This window comes from Medicago sativa, chromosome 1, assembly GCF_051527215.1.
Source record: "Medicago sativa cultivar Bolivia chromosome 1, Bolivia_mono, whole genome shotgun sequence".
In the NCBI taxonomy this organism is placed as follows: Eukaryota; Viridiplantae; Streptophyta; class Magnoliopsida; order Fabales; family Fabaceae; genus Medicago; species Medicago sativa.
Genome location: NC_140749.1, coordinates 13,050,181 through 13,066,031, shown reverse-complemented (window position 1 = coordinate 13,066,031; position 15,851 = coordinate 13,050,181). Strand labels below are relative to the sequence as shown.

At 31.7% G+C, this 15,851-nt stretch overlaps 1 protein-coding gene across 1 annotated transcript; it reads right to left on the bottom strand.

The window, feature by feature from the left end:
- Positions 1-1,104: 1,104 nt before the first annotated feature.
- Positions 1,105-4,986, bottom strand: LOC146952810 (putative pectinesterase/pectinesterase inhibitor 61). The gene is made up of 3 exons (XM_085706177.1): positions 3,792-4,986; positions 2,930-3,066; positions 1,105-2,056 (listed from the first exon to the last, which is right to left on the bottom strand). Exons 1-3 carry the CDS (start codon positions 4,787-4,789, stop codon positions 1,359-1,361), a joined length of 1,833 nt encoding a protein of 610 aa, XP_085562303.1. The 5' UTR covers positions 4,790-4,986; the 3' UTR covers positions 1,105-1,358.
- Positions 4,987-15,851: the final 10,865 nt, after the last annotated feature.

Genomic DNA, 15,851 nt, shown 5'->3' with positions numbered 1-15,851 from the left:
CATATGAACACAGTAGTTACTAATTTACGTTGAGTCACAAGGTTTGCTGCAACGTAATTCTAAGAGGCATAGACTAATTTGCCTTTTTATTTGGTATGTACAATATAATTACTTAAAAACTCTTTAAATTAATAATTATTAATTTATCGATAAATTAATAACTCTCTAAATTAATAAATTTCTCCGGTCCTGACATTATTAATTTATAGGGTTTTAACTATATGTATGTATTAATATGAATGTATATATATATTTTTACAAAATATATATATGTATATGTACATAGGATGGCGTACTTCAAAAAATAATGTCATTTTTTCTATTTTTTGCGGTGTAATCGATCACTCCCTGCCCAAACAAGTCCTCATAGTTCGGTTGTTCAATGAGATATAATTTTATTAATAACTAAAAATAATCATAAAAAAAAAACATGAAATGGTACTGTGACACTATAATAATAATTGTTAGATGTATCCTTCAAAAAAAACAATTGTTAGATGGATGTGGATGAAAATCACCCTAATGTTGCACATGTGAGTTGGGCTTGTGATAAGGAATACACATGTCAAATTAATGTCAAGAATAGTGTGTCACTACTCATTTCTTAGTTGGTGTTTGGACATGTTTGTTCCTCCTTTGTCTTAAACAACCACCAACTGACCAACTCCAATGAAAAGAGGATCAACAAATCTGAAGACCAAGACCCTTCAATTTAGAGGATAGATTCACATGCCACTGATCAATGTTAGTACCTCAATTGGGACATAGTCAATAATATGGGGTTGTTACTTCAAAAAAAAAAAAAATAATATGGGGTTGTAAATTATAATGAATGATACCATTCCTTTCTTATTTATTTCTATAAAATAGTACAATGACTTATTGAGTCAACTTTAATACCTTTCATTTGGAAACATGTAAAAATGAATTATCACATTATTAGCATCATGGGTGAAAGAAATAGTTTGTATGGGTCACATGCCACATGATCCAATTGGCCAAGTGGGACAAAGTGAATATGTTAAAGTTGTAATTCTATCCTTCTTTTCTAATTTATTTTATCATCAATGATCAATGAATATGAAATGAAAATGGTACAAAAACTTCTTGAGTCAACTATAACAACTTTGACTTTGAGGGGGAAGAATACAATTACAAGATCTATTATAGTGAAGCTTGATTACAACTTAAATTTATTATTAGCATCATTGACAAAATAAATTTGCCCAAAAACAATGTTTTGGGACAGTTAATACAAAATAAGACTATAAATATAGAAACCATATGTTTCCCCCAATTGAGGTTGGTTTGGACTATGTAACAATGTAAATCCTTTCTATATATATTTGTGGTGGTGATCAAGTGGATAACCCGGCCAAAAATGCCACTCCGGTGGACGGTAACCACGACGAACCGGAGATGAATTGAGCCACGGTGTATCTATTGGCCTCCACAGTTGAAGTAATGACCCGGTATCCAGGCCATTTGACCCGCTGCCCGATAGCCGCGCCCGGCCCAAAATTCATGTACTCACCATAATACAAAGTTTTTAAAGCAAAGTCACCATTCCATTCCAACCATCCGTGTGGATGCACATGATCACCCATATAGGACAACATATATACAGTCCTAGAATACATTTTCCATGGACGACCCAAATATGTTTCAATGCTGCCCTTTGATGAGGCTAGATCCGGGGCAGGTAGGATCCGACAATCATGAATGGATATACCCGTATTTTGATTCGGGTCTTTCCTATTTTGGGCTGTAATAGTGTTCTTTTGTTGGGCCATGGGTTTACGTGCATAAATGTTACATTTTTGAAAAACTACTGCAGCATTTCCAAATATAAAATCCACCGTGCCATAAATGTTGCATTCACGGAAAAATTGACGGTTGGAATGTACATAGCATGCGTCTTGATAACCAACAATATTGCAGCGGTACACCACCGCGTGATCGGATCCGACACGGAGGGCCACCGCTTGGTGCTTCTCCGGTCCGGCGTAGTTCTCGAATGTAATGTCACGTGCCATGAACCCAGGACCACTAGCAGCTGCATCAAGTAACAAGTGTGAACTAATTATATTGAATAAATTAAGTAGCAACAATTATATTAATTCTTGATTATAGATTGAAGAATATGACATTGTAGGTAACTTTGTCTTGTAATGCATGATTGACCCACAACGAATAATTTATGCTTGCTTATTTGATTTGGAGTCATTGATTGATGTTTGAACGTACTAAGAAACAATTGATTATTTTGCAATTTAAAGATAAACAATTGATTGATTAATGTTAAGTAGGGAGTAATATGGTAGGATGACAATAAAAGTCAAGAAGTGAATGATTATTTAGGAATGCGTAAGATTTATGCAATGTCACGCTTTAATTAATCAAATCTAAACCATTTTTAACCTTAGTAACGCTATTTAGAACTATATATGGTTTGAATTATAATTAAAGTAGAAAGGCTCACAAGATTATTTTTTTAGAATGTTTTGTTACCTTTTGGGGTAAAATTAACCAAATAGAGTAGTAGTAGTATTTTACCTTTTGACTGTGAAAGTAGAGAGTTTAGAAACCGCATTATGTGGGAAGAACAATAATGCATGCATTGATGACAAGAACATCACGATCAAACATGTTTTTGTTTCTAAAATCACATGTATTGTTCAATAGTTGCAAATACTTAAACGGTGGGTGCAATCTTGTCCAAGTAAGTACACTTTCACTTACAGTTTGCAATAAACATGCAACTTGACATTACAACTAAGACTATTTTAAAAATACCAAACTCTAGATTCATGCCATGTGTAATTTACTATTTTATAACTTTTTATATATATAAAAAATCCAAATTATAAAAGTGCATAGAATCTTTTATTCACAACCAAATAATCAAAGCATATGAAAAGGAATTTACCAAAGGAAGCGGTGTGGAAAGTGGTCATGCCATCTCCAACACTTCTTTTCCCTGTGATGACAGTTTTGCCCCTCCCATCTCCTATAAACATAATATTGGTTTTCTTCTTTCCCACCTTTAAATTATTCTCTTCATACCTGAAAATTCCCCGTCATTTACAAAGTCAGATCATATGTCACACCTTTAACTACTACAAGTATACACAAGCAAAAGGAAAACACTACTAGTAATAAATTTACTATAGTTGACCAAATATATAACATAACCTGTATTGTACGTAATTTGGACCAGTTCTCCCATAAATTCATCACTATAATTAACCGAATATTTTGACTTTATTGGAAAAAAGACGCTGCAAAATACAATTAATAACGGAGACTAATGTATAAACATAATTAGAAACTTCTTTCAAATAATAAAAAACATAATTAGAAACTATGTGTAGTGTAGTATATTAGCACAATTTTGTTTTGATAAAGACAGTAGCAAAATATTTCACTATCAATCCTTCACATTAATTATTAGTTCATGCAAATAAACCTTTTTCTAACACCAATAATAATTCATCACCGACTCAATTTTCTTTTTCTTGTTACATATCATATCACCACCGTCACAAACAATTATGTAGTAGTTAGTTACTATATAAAAACAAAAACAAAGTGCACCAATAAAAAAAAAAACTATTACGTAAAAAGTCTACTTCAGTTTTTTTTTTTTTTTGGTGTAAAAGTCTTACTTCAGTTATCTTGGAAATTGTACACCTTTTACTAAAAAGATTCTCATAATGTTTTTTTCTTTCTAAACGTAAACTACCAAAAAGAAGATAGTGATAAATAAATAAATTGATTTATGAAATTACCTTCCTGCCCTCACGTAAATTATAAATCTACGATGACTATGCTCCGGTGCTTTCTTAATAGCTTCAGTGATTGTCTTCACCGTACCATTACCACCACTCTTTGAAACGATAATATCAGCTTGTATCTCCGATACCGGTAAACTCAATAATCTCCTATCTCGTATCTGAAGCCACTTAGGAAATTCTCGCGAGATATCGCTCATTCCCATTAATCTTCTCTTGTTCTGTATCGTTACACCAGTAAAATCATTATCTCCACTCGCTGAAAATATCGCGAGCGAATTACTCACGAGTTCCGACAAATCTTTTAAGTTACCAACCATCTGATCCTTAACGGTACCGCTTGTGTCTTCGAATCCTTCCAGACACGTGTCTTGGTTTGTCAGTGCGGCACTGAGCCATGTCATCACGTCCTCAGTTGATCCTGCGACATTGGAGAATTGTCTTGATTCTCCATCGTCATTGGATAAAGTTGAGGACGTGGTCATGAGCGAGTCCATGGATGATCTGATAGCATCCATGGACTCGTCCATTAGTTCAAGACAATCCTCGTATGCAGCACGAACTCGTGGGTTCGCGACTGTATACGAGAGGCCTGAGGAGGCGAAGAGTGCTTTGCTTATATGACGGTGTGTCATATTGAATGAGATATGAACAAGTTCTTGCTCAGAAGCTGATGTTGAACCAGGGAAATCTAGGAGGGAGTTGATACAAAGTGAAGGGTATCTAGTTTTGCTGCAGGTTCGGGAGATTGCTTGAGTTGGTTTGGAATGGAGGAGGTTTGAATTATTGTTGGATGAAGCACGAGACCGGACCACGGTGATCAGTGCAGCCGAGATGGCGGAGGCGATGAGCAAGGCGGCGGCGAGGATGGACAGCATGATGAGCTTCTTATTGTTTTTTGGAGAGGAATTTGATGTGGTGGAGGGTGTTAAAGGTGCGGTGGATCGACGGGAGGAGCCACCAGGATCAGACGGTCCAAGTCTATCAAAGTCCATTGTGAAATATTGAATATTGTAGTGAGGATTTGAGAGAGAAAGAGTGTTGGTTAGTTATGATGAGAGGTTGTAGTGAGAGTGAGTGTTATAGTGAAATTTTTTTGTAACTAAAATGTTGAAAATGAAAATGCAAGCTATTAGGTTGGTGTGAAGTCGATGTCTAAGTAATTAGCTAGCTGGATGCTACTTATTTTTCCAAGTATTGCACATTAGATGGAATCAATATATAGAAGAGGTTTTCTTCTACTTTCTAATTTGTACCTTTTTTTATGACATGTCTTTTCCTCAATGTATATTTTAGTTATATGGTTTCTGATGTGTTTGTTTGGTTGTTCTTTCTTAATAATAATGACATGATCTATTGTTATAATTGAATTATATAAAATGTATGGAGATTGTGAAGTTTGTTTTAGATAATGAATGGTGACTATGTACGTATATATGTACACATATGATGAATTATTAAATTATTCGAATATTTTTGTTTGTTCGTATATATGAAAGAATGGATGGTCTAAGAATGAAGAGATATGAAATACTTTGGAGCTTTATGAATTGGGGGAAAAAAGGGACTTTGTGCCTTGAGTTTCTTAACTATTAAGTTAATGCTTCAATCCTTGTCGTCCAAACTCAATGTTTTATTTAATTATTTTCTCACCTTTCTACTATATAATCATGTCACTAAAAAGTTCCCACTTATTCTTCCTATTCTTTTGTTCATAATTTCTTTTTTGGAAGTTATAAATTGCTCTCTTTTTAATCTAGATACGTTATGGGTTAGGAAAATAACTTTAATTGTGGGTACACTTTTTCCGTAAAAAAAAAAAAAAAACTTGTGCTACACTTTTCATCATATCTATATACAATAATTTGATGCACAAAATTTTAGTATACAATAACTTGTTTCAAAGAAAACCAAAAAAAATATATTTATGTTTTGTTTTAATGGCATGAGAAGAGTGTAATGGAAGTAATATAAGATTTTCATTCTAAAATGCATGCTCACATTTTTTTTATAAGAGTTGCTCACATTTTAATCAACGTAAAAGACCACAAGTTTTGTCTTGTAAAAAATAGTTGACAAGACTAAGGAAGTCAACCGCTAACAGATTAATTTTAATAATGACATGAATGTTAATATGTTATAATTTAATCATTTGTTACAATAGCTAATATTTTCTAAGTAGATTAGGTTATATACTTTTATTCATTCAAAGAATTTAATTGCAAAAGTATTATTATAATTAAAATATATATTCTAGAATGACTTTTCTGTGCCTAAAAAGAATGATTTTTTTTTTTTTGTTTTTGCAACGGCTAAAAAGAATGACCTTGTTTTGATATATGTGATATTGCTTTTAGTTTTTAAAATTTATCTTTTATTTTTAAAATTATCTACGCATTTCTGCTATACCCATTGAAGTATATATTTATACATAATAATTAATCACACTTTATTGAATTGGAACGATGGATTGTAATCTAATCTAGAACTTCAATTCGATAAACAAAAGTTAGATAAAAAGTTAAAATATATAATAAAATAAAATAAAGGTATATGGCCAATGAGGAATATAAAAAGAGGCAAAATAAAATGGAATAGATACGTCGCCTATTAAGATGCACATAGCTCACCCACCTTTATATCCATGTTAGCAAAAAGTAACAATGTTTTGTGGAAAAATAATTTAATTTTTTAGCATTTCTAAGAAATACATAATACCATCAATTGTAGTAATTAGTTCCCTCTAATATTTAAACTTCTGATATGATATGTTTATTTTCATTTTGATCCAAGCAGAATGAAGACATGTCATTGCTTATAATATGATTAATGCGACCGGACTGAAATCAAACTTCTTAATAACTTAGTTTTATATTTGATCACTTACGTTATCAACAACATTAAAATAAGTTAGTCCATTTTTGTAAAATTTTATGTTGACACATCCAATATCGTATAATATGGCTAATGGAGTGTTAAACGTAGCTACAAGACAACTTTCTCTAGCATCAAATGAATTTACGGTTTTATTCATCCCCAACCCAAATCATTTTACCCAAACTTTTAAAATATTGGGTTCCAAAATCATTGTTTGCACGTATTAGACAACATTAATTTGATGGAAAGGATTAGCTTATCTTAATATTTAGTATCGTAAGGGACCAAAAAGCAATCAAATCAAATTGAAATCTAAAACAAACGTAGATAACCAAATATTGAATTAAGCTCGTATATATGTTTATAGAACTTCTGAGTAGAACATTTAAGTAATTAATAAAACTAAAGCAATGATGTTAGGCATCTTAATACTATTTTATTATTCTTTATCGCATTGTTAATTTATGGAATATTTGAATTGGTTTACAAATTAAAGGGGTTCAACCGAAGATTTATCTTTAAATAAGTGCTAACCTTGCTAGCACTTTCTGAGTTTCTTCTTTATGGGTTCTTTAAAAATTTGATCATACCTTAAACGTGAGTTTTTACATACAAACCAAAAACCTAAAAGGTTCCAATCAAATGATCTAAAAGTGATCATCCAGAGAAAGAAGAGAAAAAAAAAAAAAAGATTAAACAAGTATATAATTACAATCCTTGATATATATACATATACTTACATATAGTATATAATTACAAACCTTGAACAAGTTCAAAGTTGGCTTAACCTAATATCGTAAAGCAATTGAAGCTATTTATTTATTTATTTATGATATTATACATATATATCTAGAATTTGTTAGATAAACAAAATGAGTGAAGATAAACAATGTGTGCTTCTGACAAATTTACAGTAAAATCAGCAAGGAAAGTATTTTTTTGTCTCTAGAAGTGTCATCTCTATATTTTGTATAGGTCAAAATATATTCAATAAAAACATGTACTTTAATTGCAGCACAAGATGTGTCCAAGTCAAGTACCAAAAAATTACAGGAATCAACACTACATTGTACATTGATTGAAAGACCTTATAAAACAAAAACAGAACAACAACAAATGACTTGCCATGCCTCCCCTACAAAATTGTCGTCCATCTATCAGACTCCAAAACTGATAAAAATGTAATAGTACTCTTAAGTCTTTGTGGAAATCACCTTACTTACTAAAGCTTGTCAGGTTAAGCTAACCCTAACCCTAACCTTAAAACTAGCATTTTCCCGCTCATTCTAAAGCATTTATGTCGACGCTTGACCTCCTCACCTTTAATACACGTCATAAAGTCATTTCATTACATGTTGTAGTAACTGCCATTTATAACACGATTGCATATAATTTTAATTTTTGAAATACAATAACACACGATTGCTGCATTAATTGTCATCCCAAATTAGACCCGTGAATTACGTACAAAATTGTATAATAAAAATAAAATAAGACACAATCAATTGTATATTAATTAGCATTAAAACCAAAGCTAGCATTTTCCCGCTCATTCTAAAGCATTTATGTCGACGCTTGACCTCCTCACCTTTAATACATGCCATAAAGTCATTTCATTACAGGTTGTAGTAACCAGAGTAGTTAATAGCGGCGCTATAGCGGCCAATAGTGGCCGCGCGGTGCGGTGCGGTACCGGACCGCTATGCAATAAGCCATGGCGTAGCGTTATGAGATAGCGGCGCAATAGCGGCCGCAACACTGCATAGCGGTTTTGCAGTCTAGCACCGCTATTTCATTTTACGTGAAAATACAAGATTCTCCTTGGTTTTAAAAAAAACAAGGGTATTTTTGTCATTTTCGTCAAACCCTAATAACTTCAGTTTCTCTCTTCCTTCTTTCATTCTTTACGGCGCCTTTCATCTTCTCACCCCAAAACGCATTTCTCTCAAAAAACGGACGATCTGTACATCTTCTCACCGTAAAACGCCGCCGTCGCACTGTCATCCGCCGTCATTCCTTACCGCCACCGTTCCTCAGGTTTGTAACTTCTTGACCTCGTGTCTGCTCTCTTCTATAAATCTCCCTCTCTGTTTTGTTCATAAACATATCACAAACATCCTCTGTTTTGTTCATCCTCTATTCTGCTTGTTCATAAGCATATCACAAACATCCTCTGTTTTGTTCATCCTATATTCTGCTCTCTGTTTCCTTATTTTTGTTGTTTTAGTGGACAACACAGTCATGGCAGCATCAGCTTCTGGTGTTCAATCAAACTCTGTGTCTGTTGACTCATGTGCTCAAAGACATAAACGGACCGGTGATTCTCGACATTGCTTGGCAATTTAATCATTGGAAGGATTTGAATGATAAGAAAAAGATTTACTGTGATTTCTGTGATAAGGTCAGCAATGGAGGAATTAGTAGAGCAAGAAGACACCAATTGGGAATTACTGGTGATGTAAAAGCATGTCGTAAAAGTTATGAAAGCGGTCATAGCGCTAGGCGCTATCCCGCTATAGCATTTTGGGGGTCGGCCGCTACGCGCCGCTATCCGCTATTAACTACTATGGTAGTAACTGCCATTTATAACACGATTGCATATAATTTTAATTTTTGAAACACAATAACACACGATTGCTGTATTAATTGTCATCCCAAATTAGACCCGTGAATTACGTACAAAATTGTATAATTGAAATAAAATAAGACACAATCAATTGTATATTGATTAGCATTAAAACCACACAGTTGAAAATTTCTTTTAAAAACAAAAGAGGCCACACGGTTGCATATTAAAAAAAACACCTTTTGCATATTAAAAGAAAACCACACGGTTTGCATAATGGAAATAAAATAAATTATCAATTGTACATTAACTAGCATTAAAACCACACGGTTGAAAATTTCTTTTAAAAACAAAAGAGGCCACACGGTTGCATATTAAAAAAAAACAGCATCGTTTGCAAGTTAAAAAAAAAACACACGGTTTGCATATTAAAATCAGTCGATAAAACCATCCTCCTTTCTCTTTCCATTATTCTATCGTTGATTCAAATGGAGGGTCGTGGTATTGAAACTCTACTGTCCTATCACTGCTTGACAGGTAATACGGTTATTTTTTCTCACAATTACGGCGTGTTTTAATATCGTTTCCTATTTTTTAAATCTTTATGATGTTGCAGGTCCTTTGCTCAAAAATCCAACTTCATCCTTTGAAAATGTTGTCAACAAGTATGGTGTGAAGTTTAGGACATACATAGTCGAGTATGATGTTGAAGAGGTGATGATTTTGTCTGACATGTTTCAAAAAAATTTTTTGTTATCTGTAATGGTTCTAATCGTGTTTGTTGTTGCATCAGGGGGCTGTTATGCTACCGAACATGTTCATGAACGACTTTGGCGACCAAGTTCAATGATTTGCGACTTTGATTGATGCAAAAAACAATCAGTTCGAGGTGTTGGTTGAAAGAATTGATGGGTTTGTGTTTTTCTCGAAGGGGTGGAAATATGGGATCAACTTTGGTGCTTGGAAGGATTGACCGAAATTAAACTTCTTCATTGTTAATTATTTATGTCTGACAATTTTCCCTAGGTTGTGTACTTTCTATTATTTAACAGAATTAAAGTTCTTCTATCCCTATGATTCCTATGATTCATGGCATGGAATGTAGAATAAATTTTGTACTCTCTATGTTTTACAACTTATTGTTATAATTATTATGACTTATTCTGCTATGGTATAATATTGGCTTAGGTAACATTGTGAGTTTCTACATGAAAATAAGACCCGCGCGTCAGCACATGTCATTGTTCTAGTTCTTTCTTATATTTAAGATGGGATGAAGTATAAAACAAATCTTGCCCGAAACACATGAATAAATGTCAAATTGCCATGTTTTTATCGATTCATTATGTGACAGAAAACAAGGAGAGAGCAGGTGAAAAAGAATCGACCACATGATTTCATGTTTTCGTCCCAAACACTTTCATTGCAGCATAATAGATATTTCCTTTTTTGAATATGTTATTGATGTTTCCATGTCTATTTAAAGATGATAAATTTTTGTCAGTTAATTTGTGAGACGCACAAGATGAACTCTCTCTTTTTAATCGATTTCTTTTTTTTTTTTTATGAAAAAGTTAGAGATTGAACTCAGGACAACTTTTTTAAAGAGTTCAAATTTTTTTTTTTAAATTAAATTAACATCGAGGAGAATCGAATCTAAGATTTTAAGGAGGAGCACACTTCTAAGCTTCAAATCAATATCACCATATCAACCCAAATCGATTATTTCCCCAATTTATTATTGATTAAATACATTAGTTTTTCTATTGTTTTTACTGTAATTATACTAATAAATAAACATAAAGTGTCAATAAAATATTTGACAATAAAGACATTGTGATTTATCGATGTATTGGTATTTATTTTAATAATAAATTGAAATTTTAGTATAGTTGATTGACACGATTGATGGTTTAGCGGTAATATATTGTGTTCATCGGGTATACTAACATCTAGGAATGAGAGTAGATTAGACTGGCTTACATGGCCTACGATCCAGCTCAGGTCAGACCAGACTTTTTTCTTGAATAGAGAATACTTAAGTTTTTTTCAAAGCCTATTTAATTAAAAAGGTCGTGTTATTGACTATAAAAAAAAGCATTTACTAGTAATATTATTGTATTATATTATATTTTGTCCTAAGAATTAAATTATCAATTTGTTAACATTTTAAGTAATTTAAGTTTATTAGTATGCGTTTAGTTTTTGTGCATACTGAAATGTATTATTATAAACTAGAATAGAAATATGATATAATATGTATAGTTATAAATTCTCTAAAGAGATTCATTTTAAATATTAAAAAGAGTTTAATATCATTGATCTATTAGTTTGATAATATATTTCAGCTTAAATCATATTACTTATTTAAATATATCCATATGAAATAGATTTTTAAACAGGCTAGCAAACTATATCATGCTTTTAAATGGTGAGACTCAAGCTTGAAAAATAAGTCTATGATAAGCCGCAAACCAATCTTACGCCTTAAAGTTTTTTACAGGTCAAACTAAGGCTTTGTAAAACATAACTCGGTTGAACCTATTCTTACCCTTACTAGCATCACATGCAAGATTGACTGATGTATAAAGAAGGTGATAAAAAGGTTGTGAGATTCACTTGTGTATAGGTTAAATAGGGGTCTGTGTGTCCATATATAATTTCAATTGAATTTTATCGGTCACTACATCCGACTTAACAATTTAATTTTTTTACCAGTGAAGATAGAACTTGTGAACAAATTTTTCCATATAATATATAGTTAGTACACACTTTGAATATAAATATTTTTTATTATCAATAAATTATAATCGTCATACCATTTTTCTTAAAATGCTAAAATAAAATATATTAACCAAACCAAAAGAGTTTGTTTCCAACACAAACATCGTAGAAAAGATAAAACCGTCATATCATAAAAAAATACTTAATATTTTTGCCAATATTTTTCTGACTTTATTAAAAAAAAGTGACCCATGATAATTTTTTTCTGAACCAACTAAGCTATTTTAAGCCATACAACTTTCCCATTCAATTAAACCATGTTATAACAAAAATAATTCAAGTAATTTTCCTAGAAAGAGCCATGTTAACAATTGGTGGCCACATTCATCTAAATCGTGTCACTTGAACTTTCTCCCTTTATACACATAAGAAACCTTTTTTTGTGAGAGTAATTTGGTTATGAAAACAAACGAACAAGTGAGGTAGTTCACGAACCACTTGTGACTCATAGATGTCTTTATTCGTTCATGAAAAAGAGAAAAGTTTGTGGTCCTTAACTATCTGAGTGCATGAACCACTCACTCACTAGTCACTACTTACTTACTACTACTCCTCATAGCAAATTTTCCATTTTCATTTGGGACAAAAAATTAATATTGTGGTCCTTAATTAGTAACTTGGGGACTCACTACGTAACCTTAATTCATTTCATTACGAGAATGGGGGTCATATCATATCTAGCTCTCCTTTTCATTCCCTCTTATACAAGCCATTAGTTCTTCCAAAATTGGTGAATTAAAAGAAATAATATTTATTGAAAGCCTTGTTTATAAATTACTATTCGTATTTTATTATAAATCGTTTTGATTTTTTCATACATATTAAGTCGGTACTTAATTGGTAGAAACTTTGCATATTATATGCAGAGGGGCCATGATTCGAACCCTAGAAACTCTACTTATTTACCTTTAAGAGATGAATTTCTAACCACTAAGCTACTCAACAAAAAAACAAATATAGTTAATCTTGTATTGGAAAGAGAAATTATGAGTGATTTGTAAAATTATCCTTTACTATTGACATGAGAAAAAATAATTAAAAAATTGAAAGAAGAAAAAAAATAATAAATGATATATTAATGATGTATTGATATTATAGAATAATTTATAATAAAACACAAATATTTTTTGCCAATTGACTTATAATAACAATACGGAATGAATAGTTTATAACATTTTTAAAAGTTTCCTTATGCTTATATCAACATAGAATTTTTAACTTCATTTAAGTTATGAGAAAACATGGTGAATATTTGCATAGATGATGAATATAGTAAGGTAATAGCAATAGTGGAGACTTCATCAATAAGCAATCATATATGATGCTTAAGTATCTATCTCATCTCCTTCTTTGCCTAAAGGCGCTGTACAATGTCTTTTCCACTGAAACAGTAGACCATATTGAACACTTTTATGTGTTTCTGATGACACGATTTGTGAAAATTATTTTTTCTATTTTGAGTTCCAATAATATAATTATGGCAAAGTTATACTATCTTTTGTCGTTTAAGTTATTTTTCAGTTTCACTTTGGCTCTTTTATTTTATTTTTTCATTTCATTTTGATCCACTAATTTATAAACATTAGACAGTTCATCTTTAAGTTTCTTATGTTTCATATTTTGTCCCATTAAATTAAAAACATAAGACAATTTAGTCTCTTAGATTCAAAATATTGGACACTTAAGTTATCTTTTTTAATGTCTAATATTTATAACTTAAAAGATTAAAGTGTCCAAAGTTTATAATTTAAGAGACCATATGAAACAAAAAAAGAAACATAAAGGACTAAAGTGTCTAATGCTTGAAACTTATGTAAAAAAAAAAGGCGAAGGTACCAAAATGAAACCTAAAAACTAACTTAAATACGAAAAATATAATTTAGCCTATAATTAATATCGTCACTGGATATAGTTCTCTTACCCACTAGACATAGTTCCCTTTTAGCCTAAAAATAACTTCGACCAAAAAAAAAAAAAGCCTAAAAATAACTTAAAAGGATAAAAAAAAAAAAGTAGCAAAGTGATCTCCGATAATAATAGATCAGATGTGAATTGTCCTCATGAGCTTAGCTCAGTTGGTTGAACAATGCATAAAAATATGCAAGGTCCGAGGTTCAAACCCCGACCACTACAAAAAAAAAATCAGATGTGAATCAATTCGTCCCAATTTTTCCAGTTGAGTTCTTAATCTTGTTGCAAACTATAAAGTCAAGAGCAATGATAGACATTCAACAAGACTCAAATGATGTTTAGACCATTTTTAGTTTAATCATCATATATTTGGGGTATAAAGTACAAAGAGTTTAGCATGCTACATATCTTAGCTTCTTCTTTTTATTTTATTTTTATTTTACAAGAAACATATATACCTAGCTTGCACGGGAAATGTAATTTGGGTTGCTGGTATTTGTTTTTTTTTTAGTCAAATGGTATTTTGAATAGAGGATTTTAGGTGGTTGGGAGCAAGGCATATGTAAGTTTGGATAAATAAAATTATACGTTATATCCCTACAGTTAGTTCTTTATCTCTACAGATCATTAAAAATACCAATTTGTCTTTTCGTTATTTGACTTCACCCTATACGAAATTCGGCCCGCAACACTTTTTAAAATTGAATACTCCAATTTCTGACAAAGTTTTCTGGTAAATTAATTTGTAAACCAGAAAATTTGGGGTTAAGATTGAAGTGAACAAGTAAAATGATGGAATTGTGAAGACTAAATTTGGTAAGGAATCAAACCATTTCAAATAGTATAGTTGTAATTTATCGTCTTCACAAGGATTGTTGTTTCGACGAGGTAATTAACTAAACTTATTAATTAAAGTAGTAAATTGGAGGGTTTGACCGAAAAAAAGAAGTAGTAAATTGGAGGGAGTTTGCAAGTTTGATTTGATTGCACAAACAAGTGGTTTGATTGCAGAAATAATAAAGCGGGTTTGATTATGATTATTAGCAGCAATTATGATTCCTTGAATCCCATGTACCTATTTGTTGGAAATAATGCAAATATATTTATCAATTATTAACTAAGTATTATATAAAAATGGTTAACTTTGTGGGATTTAATCCCTCTAGATGTCGTTCCTCATCACTCTAAAGGTCATACGTGCAAGACGGGGTAAAGGGTCGCCACACCTCTAGCTTTCCGTACACATTGGTATCGTTATCTAAAGTGGGGACTTACACCTCTCACGTGTAATTGAAACGAGACAAATGTTGAAATTCCTAAATTGTTGTCTAAAGGAACCACAACTCACACAAATCTTAGAACCTAGTCACATACCCTTATTAATTAAAGACAGTAGAATAAAATTCATATGTAACTATTTTAATTAAAGCAAGACTCTAATCGCAACCCTAATCCAAGTTCAACCCATGGACTAGGTATGTCATACTCCCTAGTGCAAGAAAGCATATTGCGTGAAACATAAGAAGATTAAATATAATTCAGATCATAACTGAATAAATGACTTGCATTAGTAAAATCCAATAAATAAATAGAGGTTCATTTTAGAACCCTAATCAAAAGATGTTCAGTTATTCATAATAACAAAAAACATAATCAGAAAGAAATAAAACATATTATAGGAACAAAAGTTAAGGAGGTCTGAGACTCCTCTTTGATGCTCCAAACGCTTGTTTTCCTCTTAAATCGTCAAGTTATGAATGAATATTTTTTGTGTGAAAGGAGATCTATTTATAAGCATATTTTCAGTTGGGTTTGGGTTCAAATTATGGGCATATTTACAACAAGAAACTATTTTTTTTGGAACAGCGCGCGCAAGATACGTGGTAGCCTGGCAGAGAAAACTCTCTTTGTCTCATGCG

Excerpts from the sequence above, each read along its gene's own strand:
- LOC146952810 (XM_085706177.1), bottom strand. The coding sequence starts at position 4,789 with ATGGACTTTGATAGACTTGGACCGTCTGATCCTGGTGGCTCCTCCCGT. Across the intron at positions 3,067-3,791 it reads ATTTACGTGAGGGCAGGAAG|GTATGAAGAGAATAATTTAA; the intron begins GTAATTTCATAA and ends GGGAATTTTCAG. Across the intron at positions 2,057-2,929 it reads TTTCCACACCGCTTCCTTTG|CTGCTAGTGGTCCTGGGTTC; the intron begins GTAAATTCCTTT and ends TACTTGATGCAG.